Source organism: Salvelinus sp. IW2-2015, linkage group LG13 (genome assembly GCF_002910315.2).
Source record: "Salvelinus sp. IW2-2015 linkage group LG13, ASM291031v2, whole genome shotgun sequence".
Taxonomy (NCBI): domain Eukaryota; kingdom Metazoa; phylum Chordata; class Actinopteri; order Salmoniformes; family Salmonidae; genus Salvelinus; species Salvelinus sp. IW2-2015.
The window spans coordinates 39,033,224-39,052,717 of record NC_036853.1 but is presented as its reverse complement, the minus strand read 5'-3'; the positions used below and the strand labels follow the sequence as shown (position 1 = coordinate 39,052,717).

The window sequence follows — 19,494 nt, the reverse complement described above, 5'->3', positions numbered from 1 at the left end:
GATCTTTTTTGTTGATGCCATTTAATACAGAAGTTCACTTTTGATCACTAATATCACAACCCACGGATCACACATAACCGTACACCGATCCAAGGATGACCTGAGAGCATTAATAACTTGCTAAATTGCAATTTTCGTAAATTTATTTGCTGACAAACAAATATGCACAAACGTTTGTCTCCATATTAAATAACATTCCTCTCAATTGTAAATTTTTTGCTTGACTCGTTATGATGTTATAATTACTTATATTTGCTTCCATCGTAATGTTTTGCCAGCCATCTTTGCTGAAGAAAGTCACCAGCGACGGGTGGCTCTTGTTAAATTCATCATCGGAACCACTCGATATGATTGGTAAAATAAAAACCTTGGGACCCAAATGCCTAATGAGTGCTCTAACTCCCCCTTGCGGCAGTCTGGAGCAATGAAGCTGTGACACTGGGTACCTCTAACTTCCACGGTGTAAGCTCGCAACTTTTAAAGGAGGAACCACTGTAGGTAACATTAGCTAACGTCTCATATATATATATATATAGATATATACACTGCTCAAAAAAATAAAGGGAACACTTAAACAACACAATGTAACTCCAAGTCAATCACACTTCTGTGAAATCAGACTGTCCACTTTGGAAGCAACACTGATTGACAATAAATTTCACATGCTGTTGTGCAAATGGAATAGACAACAGGTGGAAATTATAGGCAATTAGCAAGACACCCCCAATAAAGGAGTGGTTCTGCAGGTGGTGACCACAGACCACTTCTCAGTTCCTATGCTTCCTGGCTGATGTTTTGGTCACTTTTGAATGCTGGCGGTGCTTTCACTCTAGTGGTAGCATGAGACGGAGTCTACAACCCACACAAGTGGCTCAGGTAGTGCAGCTCATCCAGGATGCCACATCAATGCGAGCTGTGGCAAGAAGGTTTGCTGTGTCTGTCAGCGTAGTGTCCAGAGCATGGAGGCGCTACCAGGAGACAGGCCAGTACATCAGGAGACATGGAGGAGGCCGTAGGAGGGCAACAACCCAGCAGCAGGACCGCTACCTCCCCTTTGTGCAAGGAGGAGCACTGCCGAGCCCTGCAAAATGACCTCCAGCAGGCCACAAATGTGCATGTGTCTGCTCAAACGGTCAGAAACAGACTCCATGAGGGTGGTATGAGGGCCCGACGTCCACAGGTGGGGGTTGTGCTTACAGCCCAACACCGTGCAGGACGTTTGGCATTTGCCAGAGAACACCAAGATTGGCAAATTCGCCACTGGCGACCTGTGCTCTTCACAGATGAAAGCAGGTTCACACTGAGCACATGTGACAGACGTGACAGTCTGGAGATGCCGTGGAGAACGTTCTGCTGCTGCAACATCCTCCAGCATGACCAGTTTGGCGGTGGGTCAGTCATGGTGTGGGGTGGCATTTTTTGGGGGGCGCCGCACAGCCCTCCATGTGCTCGCAAGAGGTAGCCTGACTGCCATTAGGTACCGAGATGAGATCCATATGCTGGTGCGGTTGGCCCTGGGTTCCTCCTAATGCAGGACAATGCTAGACCTCATGTGGCTGGAGTGTGTCAGTAGTTCCTGCAAGAGGAAGGCATTGATGCTATGGACTGGCCCGCCCGTTCCCCAGACCTGAATCCAATTGAGCACATCTGGGACATCATGTCTCGCTCCATCCACCAACGCCACGTTGCACCACAGACTGTCCAGGAATTTGCGGATGCTTTAGTCCAGGTCTGGGAGGAGATCCCTCAGGAGACCATCCGCCACCTCATCAGGAGCATCCCCAGGCGTTGTAGGGAGGTCATACAGGCACGTGGAGGCCACACACACTACTGAGCCTCATTTTGACTTGTTTTAAGGACATTACATCATAGTTGGATCAGCCTGTAGTGTGGTTTTCCACTTTAATTTTGAGTGTGACTCCAAATCCAGACCTCCATGGGTTGCTAAATTTGATTTCCATTGATAATTTTTGTGTGATTTTGTTGTCAGCACATTCAACTATGTAAAGAAAAAAGTATTTAATAAGAATATTTCATTCATTCAGATCTAGGATGTGTTATTTTAGTGTTCCCTTTATTTTTTTGAGCAGTGTATATATATACACACCACCGTTCAAAAGTTTGGGTTCACTTAGAAATGTCCTTGTTTTTGAAAGAAAAGCACTTTCTTTTGTCCATTTAAAGTTGATCAGAAATACAGTGTAGACATTGTTAATGTTGTAAATGACTTCTGTTTTTAATGTAATATCTACATAGGAGGGATGGTTGCTGATAATGGGCCGCTGTACTGTAGGCTTACAGAGGCCCATTATCAGCAACCATCACTCTTGTGTTCCAATGGCACGTTGTGTAAGCTAATCCAAGTTTATCATTTTAGAAGGCTAATTGATCATTAGAAAACCCTTTTTCAGCTGTGCTAAAATAATTGCAAACTGTTGTTCTGGTAAAGAAGCAATAAAACTGGCCTTGAGATTAGTTGAGTATCTGGAGCATCAGCATTGGTGGGTTCAATTACAGGCTCAAAATGGCCAGAAACAAAGTACTTTCTTCTGAAACTCGTCGGTCTATTCTTGTTCTGTGAAATTGAGGCTATTCCATGCGAGAAATAGCCAAGGAACCGAAGATCTCGTACAACGCTGTATACTACTCCCTTCACAGAACAGCGCACACTGGCTCTAACCAGAATAGAAAGAGTGGGAGGCCCCGTTGCACAACTGAGCAAGAGAACAAGTACATTAGTGTGTCTAGTTTGATAAACAGGCGCCTCAAGTCCTCAACTGGCAGCTTCATTAAATAGTACCCGCAAAACAGCAGGCCTTCATGGTCAAATTTCTGCATAGAAACCACTACTAAAGGACACCAATAAGAAAGAGACTTGCTTGGGCTAAGAAACACGAGCAATGGATATTAGACCGGTGGAAATCTGTCCTTTTGGTCTGATGAGTCCAAATGTGAGATTTTTGGTTCCAACCTCCGTGTCTGTGTGAGACGCAGAGTAGGTGAACGGATGATCTCCGCATGTGTGGTTCCCACCGTGAAGCATGAAGGAGGAGGTTTGATGGTGCTTTGTTGCTGACACTGTCAGTGATTTATTTAGAGTTCAAGGCACACTTAACCAGCATGGCTACCACAGCATTCTGCAGCGATACGTCACCCCATCTGGTTTGCGCTTAGTGGGACTATCATTTGTTTTTCCAACAGGACAATGACCCAACACACCTCCAGGCTGTGTAAGGGCTATTTGACCAAGAAGGAGAGTGATGGAGTGCTGCATCAGATGACCTGGCCTCCACAATCACCCAACCTCAACCCAACTGAGATYGTTTGGGATGAGTTGGACCGCAGAGTAAAGGAAAAGCAGCAACAAGTGCTCAGCATATGTGGGAACTCCTTCAAGACTGTTGGAAAATCATTCCAGGTGAAGCTGGTTGAGAGACATACACATTGTGCATGACACAAATAACAATTGTTTACAGACAGATTATTTCACTTATAATTCACTGTATCACAATTCCAGTGGGTCAGAAGTTTACATATACTAAGTTGACTGTGCCTTTAAACAGCTTGGAAAATTCCAGAAAATGATCTCATGGCTTTAGAAGCTTCTGTTAGGCTAATTAACATAATCTGAGTCAATTGGAGGTGTACCTGTGGATGTATTTCAAGGCCTACCTTCAAACTCAGTGCCTCTTTGCTTGACATCATGGGAAAATCAAAAGAAATCAGCCAAGACCTCAGGAAAACATTGTAGACCTCTACAAGTCTGGTTCATCCTTGGGAGAAATTTCCAAACACCTGAAGGTACCACATTCATCTGTACAAACAATAGTACGCAAGTATAAACACCATGGGACCACGCAGCCTTCATACCGCTCAGGAAGGAGACTCGTTCTGTCTCCTTGAGATGAACGTACTTTGGTGCAAAAAGTGCAAATCAATTCCAGCAAAGGACCTTGTGAAGATGCTGGAGGAAACAGGTACAAAAGTATCTATATCCACAGTAAAACGAGTACTAAATCGACATAACCTGAAAGGCCGCTCAGCAAGGAAGAAGCCACTGCTCCAAAACCGCCATAAAAAAGCCAGACTACGGTTTGCAACTGCACATGGGGACAAAAATCATACTTTTTGAAGAAATGTCCTCTGGTCTGATGAAACAAAAATGGAACTGTTTGGCCATAATGACAATTGTTATGTTTGGAGGAAAAAGGGGGAGGCTTGCAAGCTGAAGAATACCATCCCAATCGTGAAGCGGGGGGTGGCAGCATCATGTTATGGGGGTGCTTTGCTGCAGGAGGGACTGGTGCACTTCACAAAATAGATGGCATCATGAGGCAGGAAAATGATGTGGATATATTGAAGCAACATCTCAAGACATCAGTCAGGAAGTTAAAGCTTTGTCGGAAATGGGTCTTCCAAATGGACAATGACCCCAAGCATACTTCCAAAGTTGTGGTAAAATGGCTCAAGGACAACAAAGTCAAGGTATTGGAGTGGCCATCACAAAGCCCTGACCTCAATCCTATAGAAAATTTGTGGGTAGAACTGAAAAAGTATGTGTTAGCAAGGAGGCCTACAAACCTGACTCAGTTACACCAGCTCTGTCAGGAGGAATGGGCCAAAATTCACCCAACTTATTGTGGGAAGCGTGTGGAAGGCTACCCGAAACGTTTGACCCAAGTTAAACAATTTAAATGCAATGCAACCAAATACTAATTGAGTGTATGTTAACTTCTGACCCACTGGGAATGTGATGAAAGAACAAAAGGCTGAATTAAATCATTCTCTACTATTATTCTGACATTTCACATTCTTAAAAGGCAGGGAAGCCTAGTGGTAAGAGTGTTGGACTTCAAATCCCCGAGCTGACACGGTACAAATCTGTCGTTCTGCCTCTGAACAGGCAGTTAACCCACTGTTCCTAGGCCGTCATTGAAATTTAGAATTTGTTCTTAACTGACTTGCCTAGTTAAATAAAGGTAAAATAAATAAAAATAAAGTGATGATCTGACCTAAGACAGGGAATTTTTACTAGGATTAAATGTCAGGAATTGTGAAAAACTGAGTTGAAATGTATTTTGCCAAGGTGTATGTGAACTGCCGACTTCAACAGTATATACACACACACAAAACATCCACTACCATCATAATACCGCGCCACACACCCTAGCCAACTAGGTCTATCCAAAGCCATATATTTATAAAGTATAAGTATTTAAATATATTGTTTTGCATCTACCATTCGAACATGTTTAATGCAAATCGGGTTTGGGTTGGAGATACCTGCATTGTTGTGTGTTTGTATAATATAGTGGAATCAATGTCCTCATAATGTAACGGATAACCCAACATGACAAAGACTCCTCAGTAACCCCATGCCGTTACAGTACATTTTGACACAGAGGAGGGAAGCTAGCCATGTCCCTCCATTAACAAGAAGTAGCCAGAATAAAGTTATAAAATGAATTTTTAAATGTATTTTTTTAAATCTTTATTGAACTAGGCAAGTCAGTTCAGAACAAATTCTTAACTTAACCCACAGGCCTACTAAAATAAGGCCAACGCAGGTGTGGTCCACTCACTCTGTCAAACTTATGAATGTTTATTTGTGTGTTTTTAAATAGCGAAAATGATTTGCAATTAAATAAGATAAATATTTGATAGATTTAATTGATGCCAAGTGTTCTGTTGGACATGTCTTTTACGGTACATAATATGAAATTACAATATAACATGTAAAAAATGCTATCATGTTTTAAACATATTGAATAATAAGTTACGTTAAATGTATTATCTTCATTTAAATAAATCTAATATTTTCTATATAGCAAAAGGCCAAGTTAGGTAGGTAGGAATTTGTTGAATTTATAAAATATATATTTAGCTAAATTAAATACACCTCATAGAAAGCCAGTTGTTATAAGAAGTCTTCTGAGAGGCTCAAACATCCTCAGACTGCACCATCAGTACTCTGAAAGACAAACACAGGACAAAACTTTCAAATCAACTCTTACTCAAATACAAACATATTTATACAGTGTATTAGTGTGACAATCATGGATGAGCTAATTGTTGCTAAGCTCACTGCAGTTCATGGTCAGACAACACATGGCCCGAGAGGTCAGTGACACAGGTGGGTGAAAATGTCAATAGGGGGCTAGCCTTATTGAGCGTTAGATGTGGGCAGGTCCAGTCCAGCTCTGGGCTTTAGAATACAATTAGTTAAAAGGTATGTTCCACTAGAGCAAAAGTATTTGTGACCCCAATTTGGCATATGGGCTAGATGTGTATTTAAGATTGTGGTGTTTCAAGAAGAGGGTTGGTCCTCCTACCCCACAGCGGCCACAGCAGTCTCCACAGATGGCACCGATGAGTCCGTTGATGACCTGGATGGCACAGAGTACAGCCTGCAGCAGGCCCATCACCAGCAGCATGGAGAACAAGGTCAGGTGCCAGGTCACAATGCCCTGAGGTGCCTTACAGCCCTTCCACAGGGTGTGGTTATTCAGGTAGTCACTGGTGAAAATGGTGAAGTTCAGCAAAAAGTCAAATAAGATTCAGCACACTGTAATGTATGTGAGTGACAGACACATTGTCAAAGCATAAACAATGTTTTAACAACAATGTGTTTTGAGTCGTAAAACAGTTCTTACCCGTCAACAAAGGGGTTGGTCCATAACTCTGTTGTACCATTGGTATAGAGACACATTGGTCCATTATGAATGGCAACAGCAGACACAATGATGGAGTAGCCAGCCCCCAGAACCCCCACCGCAGCAAAGATGATCGAGGTGAACATCTGAGGAAAATAAGGATCACAGTTACAGAGGTCCAATTCAATCAATCTGGGTATTGAACCCAGGCCATCCAAGTGACTCAAAGACTTCGTTAGCCCCTCCTACCACTTTTAACACTAGTGTTCAGGGCCCGTATCCATACAGCGTCTCAGAGTAAGGATCAATTTGGCTTTCAGACCATAATTGATAAGATTATATGGACAGGTCTGGGCTCCTGATCCTAGATCAGGATGGACTTTAGGTCTTTACTTATACTGTGAGCATATCAGCTTGATATATCAGCAACAGTTTGAAACAATTATTTCCTTGAACCAACCAATGCAACAATGGACAATAGATCAATTGATCCTTTTGCCCCAAAATCTGTTGAAAGCAACGGCACCCTCCTAAACAATGCTGCAGTATGGTACCAGTATGAGATCGAATAATACTATTGGTCGGGTGGTAAGAGAGCGCTGTAGCTACCGGCCTGCTCTTTGTTTCCTTTCAGTCGGTGAACTCCGTCCATTGGGTGTTCGCGCGCTAACTCCCTCTAATGAAGAACATTAGAATCGCGCCTGACAAGGCCAATGATCCCGTGCCTCACCGGAAGCCCCGCCTTCCACAAGTGATAATCCCGAAACGCAGATTAATTCCTTGAAGGTGTATATGGCAGCTAATTCAGCGTTTCGTGTGAAAATTGATGGTGCCACTCCTGGGGCTCTTCCCCTGGCAGTGTGGTTTTAGGCCGGTTTCTAAACCTATTGCGGCTACACGGGATTTGGCTTTGGTTTTGGATGTGCTGTGTGAGGCCCCATTTGAATCGGTGGAGTCTGTGGATCTGAAGATCCTCTCCTACAAGACCGCTCCACTCGTGGCTTTGGCCTCAGCTAAACTCGTTGGAGATCTCCACGCGTTATCCGTTCACCCCTCCTGTATAAAGTTCTCCTTTGGCAACTCTAAAGTCACGTTGTGTCCTTCACCCCTAAGGTCATGACTATGTCCTACAGGTCTCTAGCTTTTGAGCTTTTCCCCCCTGTTTGCTTCTGAAGAGCAGAGCGGTACACGCCCTGTGTCCGGTATGAGCATTACGCATACTTGAGCGGACCAGGGGTGTCAGTTTGTGTGACCAATTTTTTTATTCTGTTTTTCTAATCTGGCTCGTGGTAGAGCGCTTTCTAAACAGGGTCTCTCCCAGTGGATTGTGGAAGCTGTTTCTCCGGCATATGACAGCGAAAGGCAGGAATGACCTAACTGTGTACGTGCCCAATCCCTGGCGGCATCTAGCCAAAGGTCGACAGATGGCGATATTGAGTCGTAATTTTACCGTCCAAAGTGAATGTATGCAGCCGACTGTACACTTCTATCCACCGTGCACAGGTTCATACATAAAACATTCTCCATTCAGGCTGCAAAGGAGTCAATTTCCTCCTTAACTCAATTTAATAGTGAGAAGGTGGGAAAATATCCATACTTTCTTTGTGAAACACAATTTTACACCACCATACTTGAGTGCCTAATGCAGTCTGTTTTTTTTCACCGCTGGTCTGATAGTTTAAAAATAAAAGTTGTGCTTACTGAACAAGCAGTTTCTGGCATGAACTTGTTTACAAAACATTATTCACAACTTTTAATAAGAAAAATGTAACATTTATGAAGTGAAATTATAATGTTAAAATTAGATTTATTAAAGGATATGTTCATAAACGTGTGCAATATGAAGTGCAATTAATAGTCAATAAAGAATGAATATCAATAAAACATTGGATCTGAATGCCCCCGCTAATTAGCCCATTTCTCTCACTCTACGCCTGAGGACACCCTGGCCTGATGATTCCTGGCTGTGCCTGTCCCCAATCCACCTGGTTGGGCTGCTTCTCCCGTGCTGCTGACTACCTGGTGTGACCTGAACTGATCCCAAACTACCATGTCTCTTACCATCACACCCACACACATTGACTTCCTAAAGCATGAAAAGCCATCTGACCTTACAGTCTTGAAGTGTTTGCACCCTCTATTCATAATGGGTTTTAGGCTAGATATCTGTAAAACACTTTGAGACAATTGCTGATATAAGAAGAGCTTTACGAAAGAAATGTGATTCATTGATTGAAGTGTGCTTTCTTCTATTTCATGATACATAATCTGATAAGATGGACTTACACAATTTGTTAAGAGATCCTTTCAATATGTGAGCATGCAGTAGACAATAAGCTGGACTGTGCACCATTTTGGAGTGGTCTTGGTGAGGATATTGTGATGATGATGACTGGGTGATATGGTATATTATCTGAACGGATTTCCTTTAACACATCTTGTAAGCCAATCGTATGTATCATAAAGGCAGGTTTTCTGTCGGGTTGGAACTCTGTGTGGTCTGCCATCGCCCTTTTCATTTGGTGTCTGCTGGGGTCTGCTTAGGGTGTGATTTTCTATCCCCATAGCTGTTTTGTACTGAGTTGACCTACTGAAAGGGAATGTACAGTTATGACTATAGCTACTGTTCCATGAAGGAGGGAAACGAGGTACAAGAACACAGTTGAAAGAATGAATCCTCTGATTTATCACCTGTGGAAGACCGGGTTTACGGTGAGGCACAGTGTTGATTGGCCTTGTCAGGTGTGATCTAATGTTCTTCAGTAGGGGGCGGTAGTGTGCAAACTCCCCATAGCCTTCTTCAGGGAACAGTAATTATAGCCATAACTGTACGCTTCTCTTATCTGCTGGCCATCAGTATAATGAGGGCTTTGTCTGTAGGAGTCCTGTGAATTGCCAGTGTACTGCTTTAGATGCCCCATGCTTTAACTAAATAAATATGTTATTAAGTTGCATGTTTTTTTTCTCTCCATGTAACGTTACTCACCGCAAATCTTTTTCCACAACTCTCGTTGCCACAGCAACCGCAGCAGTCATTGTTTTTGAGTCCTAGGAAGACCAGTGCTGGGAGGGTCATCTGTTCAGAAAGATATACAGCACACAATCATTAGGATCAGAGCGCAATAATATACGCACAACCAATTAGGATACACAACTATTGATTTAAGATCTGGACAGAAAGACATCATACTACCCACAACCATTTAGATAAGACCAGGAAGACTGCTCTCCATTTTGTAAATGCTCACTATAGCGCAGACAATCATATTGGCTTGAATCCGAATAGTAGGGAGACTACTGTGTCTGTCATCGGCAACAGGAAGGACAACGACAGGTTGTCTTAAGAAGCCGGGCACTGTTTTTTGAACACCGGGAACATTATTCTAAACATTTCATCACATTCTAATAATGCTGGAATAACACAAGCATGTTGGTCAAGCCCACCTCAGTCCTTCATTTGTAATTGTTTAAAATTGTACCTCATATACTATTATGCCGTTATAATACATTATAAATGATTTACATCTGACCCACTCTCAGCCTCTCAACCAAAATCCACAGCCTAGTTCGTAGTAGGAAACAAATCTTCTCAAAAGGGACCGTTCATCTCACTAAAGCCGTCCTGTAGACAGAGACGGGCTCCTAAACACACCGCATAGGCCGATAGCCACAACTGTATATATCTGCCTGACAGTTCACCTGTTTTCTGAATGGCTCAAGCCAATATTTGTACATTTCTATGTTTCTCCACACGTTGAATAGAGATATTCAAGTAAAACCATTGAAATTAGAAATGTGTACATTAGAGAGTTATTAGAAGTTATTAAAAGCCCCACATCAAAAGCCCTTTTCCACCCCTTCCGTAACAGTTGACTTACCAGAACCCCAGATCCCATGATTCCCCCAAAGTACCACACCTCTTTAGTGATATGGTCATTGTCATCAGCGACCAGCCCCCCAGGGAAGAAGAGCAGGATGTTACTGACCACACACAAGATGGCCAGGGGGATCAGGGTGATGCCCAGGGACTTGGCAAAGCTACCCGAGCACATGGTTCACCTTATCAGCCAAAACAGTCACACAGGGCCAAAAGGGGTTCTCTAAAGTCCAAAGGGCTCCCACACAAACTCGTACACACCTAAACTGTACGTCCTCCGTAAAAGGTTCCTATCTAGGATTGTACCTGTCCAGACTCACCAAACGTTCTCAATCCCTCAGATTGGGGAGGGGTGTATATATAGACTGCTGGTTGGATGATGTCATGATGTAACTGCCTTAAATTGAATTTACAGTGGTTGTGCTATGGCAACCATCCGGTCCGGTTAATGTTCTACAATAGCATTTGCCTGCCTGGCCCCAGCCCTGACAGAGAGATAGAGGGGGGGGGGGGATTGAACACACTGTCAGCCTATTGGAGTCCCTACATGGTTATGAATGGGAGTATGTTTCAGGCTATACTTTTTCCTGATACTTTATGGTATTTTACTCGGCCAATGTTGAAGTGAAACACCCATGAAGCCTCTCATAATTTGACATTACATGATTTAAATAATGCATCACACATTCCAAACATTCCAATACAATCTGATTATCATTCAAGAATAACTTTTTTCCTTTCCATAGTTTTATTCACATTTAGGCTTATATTAATGCATAATATTTAGTCTGAAAACAACAATGCCAACAGCATATTGTGCACTATTAGATTTATGACGTATAGGCTACAAGGTAAATGTACACTGAGTGTACAAAACATTAGGAACACCTTGCTCATATTGATTTGCACCCCCTTTTGCTCTATGAACATCCTAAATTCATTGGGACATGGACTCTACGAGGTGTCGAAAGCGTTCCACAGGGATGCTGGTCCATGTTGACTGGCCCATGTTGACATCAAGTTGGCTGGATGTCCTTTGGATGGTGGATCATTCTTGATACATACGGTAAACTGTTGAGCATGAAAAAGGAAAAAGCCTGCAGCTTTGCAGTTCTTGACATACTCAAACCGGCGTGCCTGGCACCTACTATCATACCCCATTCAAAGGCACTTAAATATTTTGTCTTGGCAATTCACCCTCTGAATGGCACACACACCATCCATGTCTCAATTGTCTCAAGGATAAAAATCCTTCTTTAAACTGTCTCCTCCCCTTCATCAACACTGATTGAAGTGAATTTAACAGGTGAAATCAATAAGGGATCATAGCTTTCACCTGGATTCACTTGGTCATCCTATGTCATGGAAAGAGCAGTTGTTCCTAATGTTTTGTACACTCAGTGTAGAACATAACACAACTAGACAATCAATATAGGGCCAATACCCCAAAAAGACTTTGAACCCCTTTGTACTGTATATATCTGCCTGACTGTCTATTTGGGGTATTGGCTCTGGCTCTATACTGTCCTCTATATCTATACTATCCTCTATACTGATTGTATACTGATTTGCCTTCGGAAAGTATTCAGACCCCTTGAGTTTTTCCACATTTTGTTACGTTACAGACTTATTCTAAAATGGATTAAATAAAAATCCTCAGCAATCTACACACAATCCCCCATAATGACAAAGTGAAAACAGGTTTTTAGAAATGTTTGCAAATGTATTACAAATAAAAACCAAAATACTTTATTTACAAACAGTTAAAGTCGGAAGTTTACATACACTTAGTCATTAAAACTCGCTTTTCAACCAGTCCACAAATTTCTTGTTAATAACAAACTATAGTTTTGGCAAGTCGGTTAGGACATCATTGTTTACAGACTGATTATTTAACTTCAAATTCACTGTTTCACAATTCCAGTGGGTCAGAAGTTTACATACACTAAGTTGACTAGCTTGGAAAATTTCAGAAAATAATGTAATGGCTTTAGAAGCTTCTGATAGGCTAATTGACATAGTTTGAGTCACTTGGAGGTGTACCTGTGGATGTATTTCAAGGCCTACCTTCAAACTCAGTGCCTCTTTGCTTGACATCATGGGAAAATCAAAATAAATCAGCCAAGACCTCTGAAAATAATTGTGGACCTCCACAAGTCTGTTTCATTCTTGGGAGCAATTTCCAAATGCCTGAAGGTACCACGTTCATTTGTACAAACAACAGTACGCAAGTATAAACACCATGGGACCACGCAGCTGTCATACCGCTCAGGAAGGAGACGCGTTCTGTCTCCTAGAGATGAACGTACTTTGGTGCGAAAAGTGCAAATAAATCCCGGAACAACAGCAAAYGACCTTGTGAAGATGCTGGAGGAAACAGGTACAAAAGTATCGATATCCACAGTAAAATTAGTCCTATGCCGACATAACCTGAAAGGCCGCTCAGCAAGGAAGAAGCCACTGCTCCAAAAACACCATAAAAAAGCCAGACTACGGTTTGCAACTGCACATGGGGACAAAGATCCTACTTTTTGGAGAAATGTCCTCTGGTCTGATGAAACAAAAATGGAACTGCTTGGCCATAATGATCATCGATATGTTTGGAGGAAAAATAAAATGCATTATTATTCCCATACCATTATTGCAGAGAATCAGACAAATTATGCTACCCTCTGCATATTGACTACTTAGCTTATTTCTGCCTTTCTCAAAATACAACACTGCCCCTTTAAGACAAAACAATTCTCTTTGCCTGACTAGCTTTTCAAAGATGTCTTTTAATGTACACGTGTTGTGCTCTTGTAGGAAGCAATAACTCCCCCATTGCTGACAACAAATGATCTATAACTGGGCTAAAAATTCACTAACTAGCAAAAGATATGAACACATGTGCACATGTGGCTACATGCAGCTCTCCCTTAGATCTCAAAACAAGCACATCTACTCATGACCACTAATGCTGTAAACACAGTCTAGTTCAAAGTGAATGGCACAGATCCATGTATGGCAATGGTCTATTTGCATATAGGCCTACTGATTGGTTGAGCACTGATTGGTTATGCCTCACTGGTCTGTGTAGAGTACGGGCCAGTCTTACTCTGATGCATTCTGCCTACAACAAAACGTCTTGCATAGTTAGTTTTGCGTACTAAAAGGCCCTGCATGGTCAATCTGGTATTGCGCTTGCCTGAGCAGAGCAGAGCTGTTGTTTTTTATTTCACCTTTATTTACAATTGCGACCTGGCCAAGATAAAGCAAAGCAGTTCGACACATACAACAACACAGAGTTACACATGGAGTAAAACAAACATACAGTCAATAATACAGTAGAAAAAAACAAGTATATACAATGTGAGCAAATGAGGTGAGATAAGGGAGGTAAAGGCAAAAAAAGGCATAGCAAGTATAGCAAGTAAAACACTGGAATGATAGATTTGCAGTGGAAGAATGTGCAAAATAAAGATAGAAATAATGGGGTGCAAAGGAGCAAAATAAATAAATACAGTAGGGGGAGAGGTAGTTGTTTGGGCTAAATTATAGATGGGCTATGTACAGGTGCAGTAATCTGTGAGCTGCTCTGACAGCTGGTGCTTAAAGCTAGTGAGGGAGATAAGTGTTTCCAGTTGCAGAGATTTTTGTAGTTCATTCCAGTCATTGGCAGCAGAGAACTGGAAGGAGAATTGGTTTTGGGGGTGACCAGAGAGATATACCTGCTGGAGCGCGTGCTACAGGTGGGTGCTGCTATGGCAGGGGTGTCAAAGTCAAATGGACGGAGGGCCAAATAAAAAATTTAGCTACAAGCCGAGGGCCGGACTGTTCGAATGTTCATTGAAATTTTTTTAAATGACGCATATAGTCTAGTGAACCTAATTGAACCTACTGAAAACCTAACAAATATATTCCAATATGATCAGATAAATAAAGCAATATTTTCTTATGGCTCTGTCAGTAATCTTTAATTTTCAACAGACACAAAAGACAAATTTCCTTTATATAAAAATCCCCATAACATGAACATTAAATGAAAAACCGGTATTCAAGGCACCATCAGTAGCCTATATTTTCTATTTTAGCAAAAGTGGGCTAAATTTACTTCAAAGAAAAAAACAATAATAGCAATTTCTATCATCCACTCAACTGAAATATTTTTAAAATATAATTGGATTGAAATACAATAAAATAAAGTGCAAAAATCTATTAATCAAAAACAACACTTTGTTTAAGGAGAAGTAACATGCAGTGAAAACAAATATTAAACTTTAACTTTTAAACTTGAACTGAGTAAAAACTCTAAATATGTGATTGCACAGTAATGTTCATTGTTTGAGGTTGAGGGTGATACTTGGTGGTGTCCCATCTTTTCCACAAGTTCATCAATGTTCGGGGTAAGGCTCTGAGCTGAGGAAATCCTCAGAATTGAGTGGAGGTGTTCAGCAGTAAGTCGACTTCTGTGTGATGTTTGTTCAGGTTCATCAAAAGAAACAGTTGTTCACACAGGTATGTGCTGCCAAACATAGACAACGTTTGAGCAGCCTGGATGCGCAGCTGGGCATTGTGTCGGGGGAGAAACGGGGGAACTCCGCAGCACCCACTGCCGCATATTTTGCCCTCAGTGCATCATTGCATTGGAGGTCAATCACTCCATTTGAGTGTTGGTGGTGAGCTTTCCACGTCAACAGCAAATGGGTTACCGAGCAGTTCCAACCTGCTTTTTTGTGCTTCAAAGTCAGCAAATCGGCGTCGAAAGTCAGCGGCAAGCATACCTATTTTATCAGCCAACTGTTCGCTCGGGAACGCACTGGTAGAGAGCTTCTCTTCATTGGTCTGGCAGCTGGGAAAGTGGCTCAAATTTTCTTTCCGCATCTGCGTCTCCCACAGAGTCAGTTTGGTTTTAAATGCCTTCACTGTACTGTACATATCAGAGATGACATGATCCCGACCCTGCAGCTGCAAGTTCATTGCATTCAGATGACTCGTAATGTCGCACAGAAAAGCCATTTCACACAGAAACATTTCGTCTCGGAGTTGTGTTGTGTCTTTCCCTTTGCTGTCCAAAACCCTCCAAATCTCCGAGCTCGAAACATCTTTGAGCACCTTTCCCTGGCTTAGCCATCGCACCTCTGTGTGATAAGGCAAATCACCATGCTCCGTTTTTCAACTCGTCAGAAATGCCTTGAACTGGCGGTGATTCAAACCTTTGGCTCTGATAAAGTTAACTGTGCGCGTGATGATGCTCATACATGCTCCCTTTTCAAGGCTTTACCGCACAACGCTTCCTGGTGTATGATACAATGATAAGCTGTCAGCTCACCTGTCGCGTTTCCTCTTGCATCTTTCCCGTATCTTCGCCACCAGTCCGCTCCTGTGTCCACACATCGCAGGTGCTCCGTCGGTTGTCAAACCCACGAGTTTTTCCCAAGGCAGCTCCATCTCATTTACACATCTTGACACCTCTTCATACAAATCATGCCCCGTAGTTGTGCCATGCATAGGACGTAAAGCCAAAAACTCCTCTGTCACGCTTAGGCTGGAGTCCACTCCGCGGATGAAAATTGACAACTGGGCAATGTCAGAAATGTCGGTGCTCTCATCCACAGCCAAGGAATATGCAATGAAATCTTTTCCTTTTTCACAAGCTGCTCTTTTAGATTGATGGACAACTGGTCTACTCTCTCGGCAATGGTGTTTCTGCTCAGACTCACATTTAAAAAGAGTTGCCTTTTTTCTGGGCAAACTTCGTCACAAACTTTAATCATGCAGTTTTTGATGAAATCCCCCTCGTAAATGGCCGGGCTGATTTAGCGATCTCTTCTGCCAAAATAAAACTGGCCTTGACAGCAGCCTGGCCTTGTGATTTGGCTTTTTTGAACAGAGCCTGTCGAGATTTGAGGCCTCGTTTTAATTCCTCTGCCTTTTGTAGCCTTTGTTCCATGTCCATATTCTTGTTTTTGTCCGCGTGTTTCGTTTCATAATGTCGTCTCAGATTATACTCTTTCAGTACCGCACACTTTCTCCACACAGAGAACACACAGGTTTCCAGCTACCTCCGTGAACATATACTCCGACTCCCACCTTGTTTGAAACCCCCGGTTCTCAGTGTCCACCTTCCGTTTTGCCATTTTTGATGGGTATCTGAAAGTTAATTTTACTGTGATGCTGACGACTGCTGTGCCAATAAATATTGAAATGAAGCAGCCTACTGCTCGGTGCGTCACCGTTGCATTGTGGGAAATGTAGTATTGGTGCGTGTAAAGATCTGCGGGCTGCCGGCTTGCTGCGGTCTGCGGGCGGTTCTAATAATAAATCAAGATCATCCCAGGGGCCGTAAAAACCTTCTCGCGGGCCGGATGTGGCCCGCGGGCCTTGACTCTGACATATGTGTGCTATGGTGACCAGCGAGCTGAGGGGACTTTACCATATCAGGGTCTGTAGATGACCTGGAGCCAGTGGGTTTGTTCCAGGCATTTAAACCTGGTGGGTTCATTGATAATTTGTGTGAGATTGAGGGCATCAAGTTTAGATTGTAGGATGGCTGGGGCATGTTCCAGTTTAGCTCGCCTAGCAGCACGAGCTCTGAAGATAGATGGGGGGCAATCAGTTCACATATGGTGTCCAGAGCACAGCTGGGGGCAGAGGGTGGTCTATAGCAGGCGGCAACTGTGAGAGACTTGTTTTTAGAGAGGTGGATTTTTAAAAGTAGAAGTTCAAATTGCTTGGGTACAGACCTGGATAGTAGGACAGAACTCTGCAGGCTATCTTTGCAGTAGATTGCAACATCAAATCAAATCAAAATTTATTTGTCACATACACATGGTTAGCAGATGTTAATGCGAGTGTAGCGAAATGCTTGTGCTTCTAGTTCCGACAATGCAGTAATAACCAAGAAGTAATCTAACCTAACAATTCCACAACTACTACCTTATACACACAAGTGTAAAGGGATAAAGAATATGTACATAAAGATATATGAATGAGTGATGGTACAGAACGGCATAGGCAAGATGCAGTAGATGGTATAGAGTACAGTCTATACATATGAGATGAGTAATGTAGGGTATATAAACATAAAGTGGCATAGTTTAAAGTGGCTAGTGATACATGTATTACATAAAGATGGCAAGATGCAGTAGATGATTAGATACAGTACATACATATGAGATGAGTAATGTTGGGTATGTAAACATTATTTAAGTGGCATTGTTTAAAGTGGCTAGTGATACATTTTTACATAATTTCCATCAATTCCCATTATTAAAGTGGCTGGAGTGGAGTGGTGGCTAAATGTTAGTGGTGGCTGTTTAACAGTCTAATGGCCTTGAGATAGAAGCTGTTTTTCAGTCTCTCGGTCCCTGCTTTGATGCACCTGTACTGACCTCGCCTTCTGGATGATAGCGGGTGAACAGGCAGTGGCTTGGGTGGTTGTTGTCTTTGATGATCTTTATGGCCTTCCTGTGGGCTAGCTTCTGGTTAGCTTCTGGCTAGCTTCTGGTTAGCTTCTGGCTAGCTTCTGGTTAGCTTCTGGCTAGCTTCTGGTTAGCTTCTGGTTAGCTTCTGGCTAGCTTCTGGCTAGCTTCTATTGTGGATTTCAGATTTGAGGTAAATAATACTTTAAAAAAAAAAATTGGTGAGGCGGGTTGCAGGAGAGTGTTTTGAAGTTAAGTTTTTAGAAAAGAAAATATATAAATGATATGCGAAGAAAGATGTAAATATATATATACACGGGACACGACAAGACGAGGACAAAGGACGTCTGACCTGCTATGCCATCTTGGGGCATCATAATTGTGCAGGAAGTTGTCAAGGAAGTGAGTTAGTGTTTATACTGGACCTCCCGCAACCACTTACTGTCAACCAATCATATCAATGAGGAGCTATATGGAGCCCTTTGCATTGTTACAAAATTTGGGTAGGCATGGCGATGCTGTACAGAGGTCAATTTGGCCTCTGCATGCCCCTGGAGGCTCTGCAATTGCTTCACACCATCCATATGGCCCCTCCGAACACATATTCAGATCAAGCATACATTGTCTTTAAGTCTTGCATAGTTCCTTTTGTTTCCATATGTTGAAAGTGGCTAATATTATGTTGATTCGATCAAAATTCCTACAGTAAAGGGAAAGGTTGATAGTGTTAACTAATAAGGGGGAAAACTGTAGAAAGTTGAGTGAAGTTCAATCTCGTGCTTCTCTGCACAGGCTGATACTTTCTGCACAGCAGTCCTGGGGGAGCTGTGCGCCAGCACATGCACACAGTTTGGAACATTGGTCATATACAGTATGTTGGTGAGTAGACATTCACTTTGGTCGTCTTTGTTGTGTTGATAAATTAACAATAATCTCGTGTTGTGTAGGCTAAGTTTACTACAACGTACTGCCACTTGACATCACATAATGAAAAGAAAAACCTAATTTTAATGTAATGCATTGCTCATTGATGTGGTATGTAATCTATCCACCATTCCTGGATCAATCGACCCCGGATTAATCGAGCAGAAAGCAAAGTGACACAAAATTGTGTGTAATAATATCAGATTATTCATTTTACATTTAGATTCGAATAATTGTCGAGTGACGGTATGCCACAGGGAAACGTTATTGAGCAAGTTATTTTTGCCGTCCAAATACAGCGCCTCTCAACAGAAATGCCTGAATTTTGAGGAAACGTAGGGGGGGAGGTTTTTGCGTGATAAAAGAGCGTTAGCCTAGGCTATGGATGCACATGCACGCAGTTTAGAGGGAACATTGGTCATATGTTGGTGACTAGACATTCACTTTGGTCTTCTTTGTTTTGTTGATAAACTAACATTAACATTGTGTTGTGTAGGCCTAGTCTACTACAATGTACTGCCACTTGACATCACACAATGAAAATAAAAACGTAACTTTAATGCAATGCATTGCTCATGGATGTGATCTGCAATCCATCCACCATTCCTGGATCAATCGACCCCCGATTAATCGATCA

At 42.3% G+C, this 19,494-nt stretch overlaps 1 protein-coding gene across 1 annotated transcript; it reads right to left on the bottom strand.

Moving 5' to 3' along the window:
- Positions 1 to 5,508: 5,508 nt before the first annotated feature.
- Positions 5,509 to 10,945, bottom strand: LOC111971683 (transmembrane 4 L6 family member 4). The gene is made up of 5 exons (XM_023998529.2): positions 10,532 to 10,945; positions 9,640 to 9,729; positions 6,654 to 6,799; positions 6,333 to 6,516; positions 5,509 to 5,971 (listed from the first exon to the last, which is right to left on the bottom strand). The coding sequence occupies exons 1-5, from the start codon at positions 10,703 to 10,705 to the stop codon at positions 5,951 to 5,953; spliced, it is 615 nt and encodes a 204-aa protein (XP_023854297.1). The 5' UTR covers positions 10,706 to 10,945; the 3' UTR covers positions 5,509 to 5,950.
- Positions 10,946 to 19,494: the final 8,549 nt, after the last annotated feature.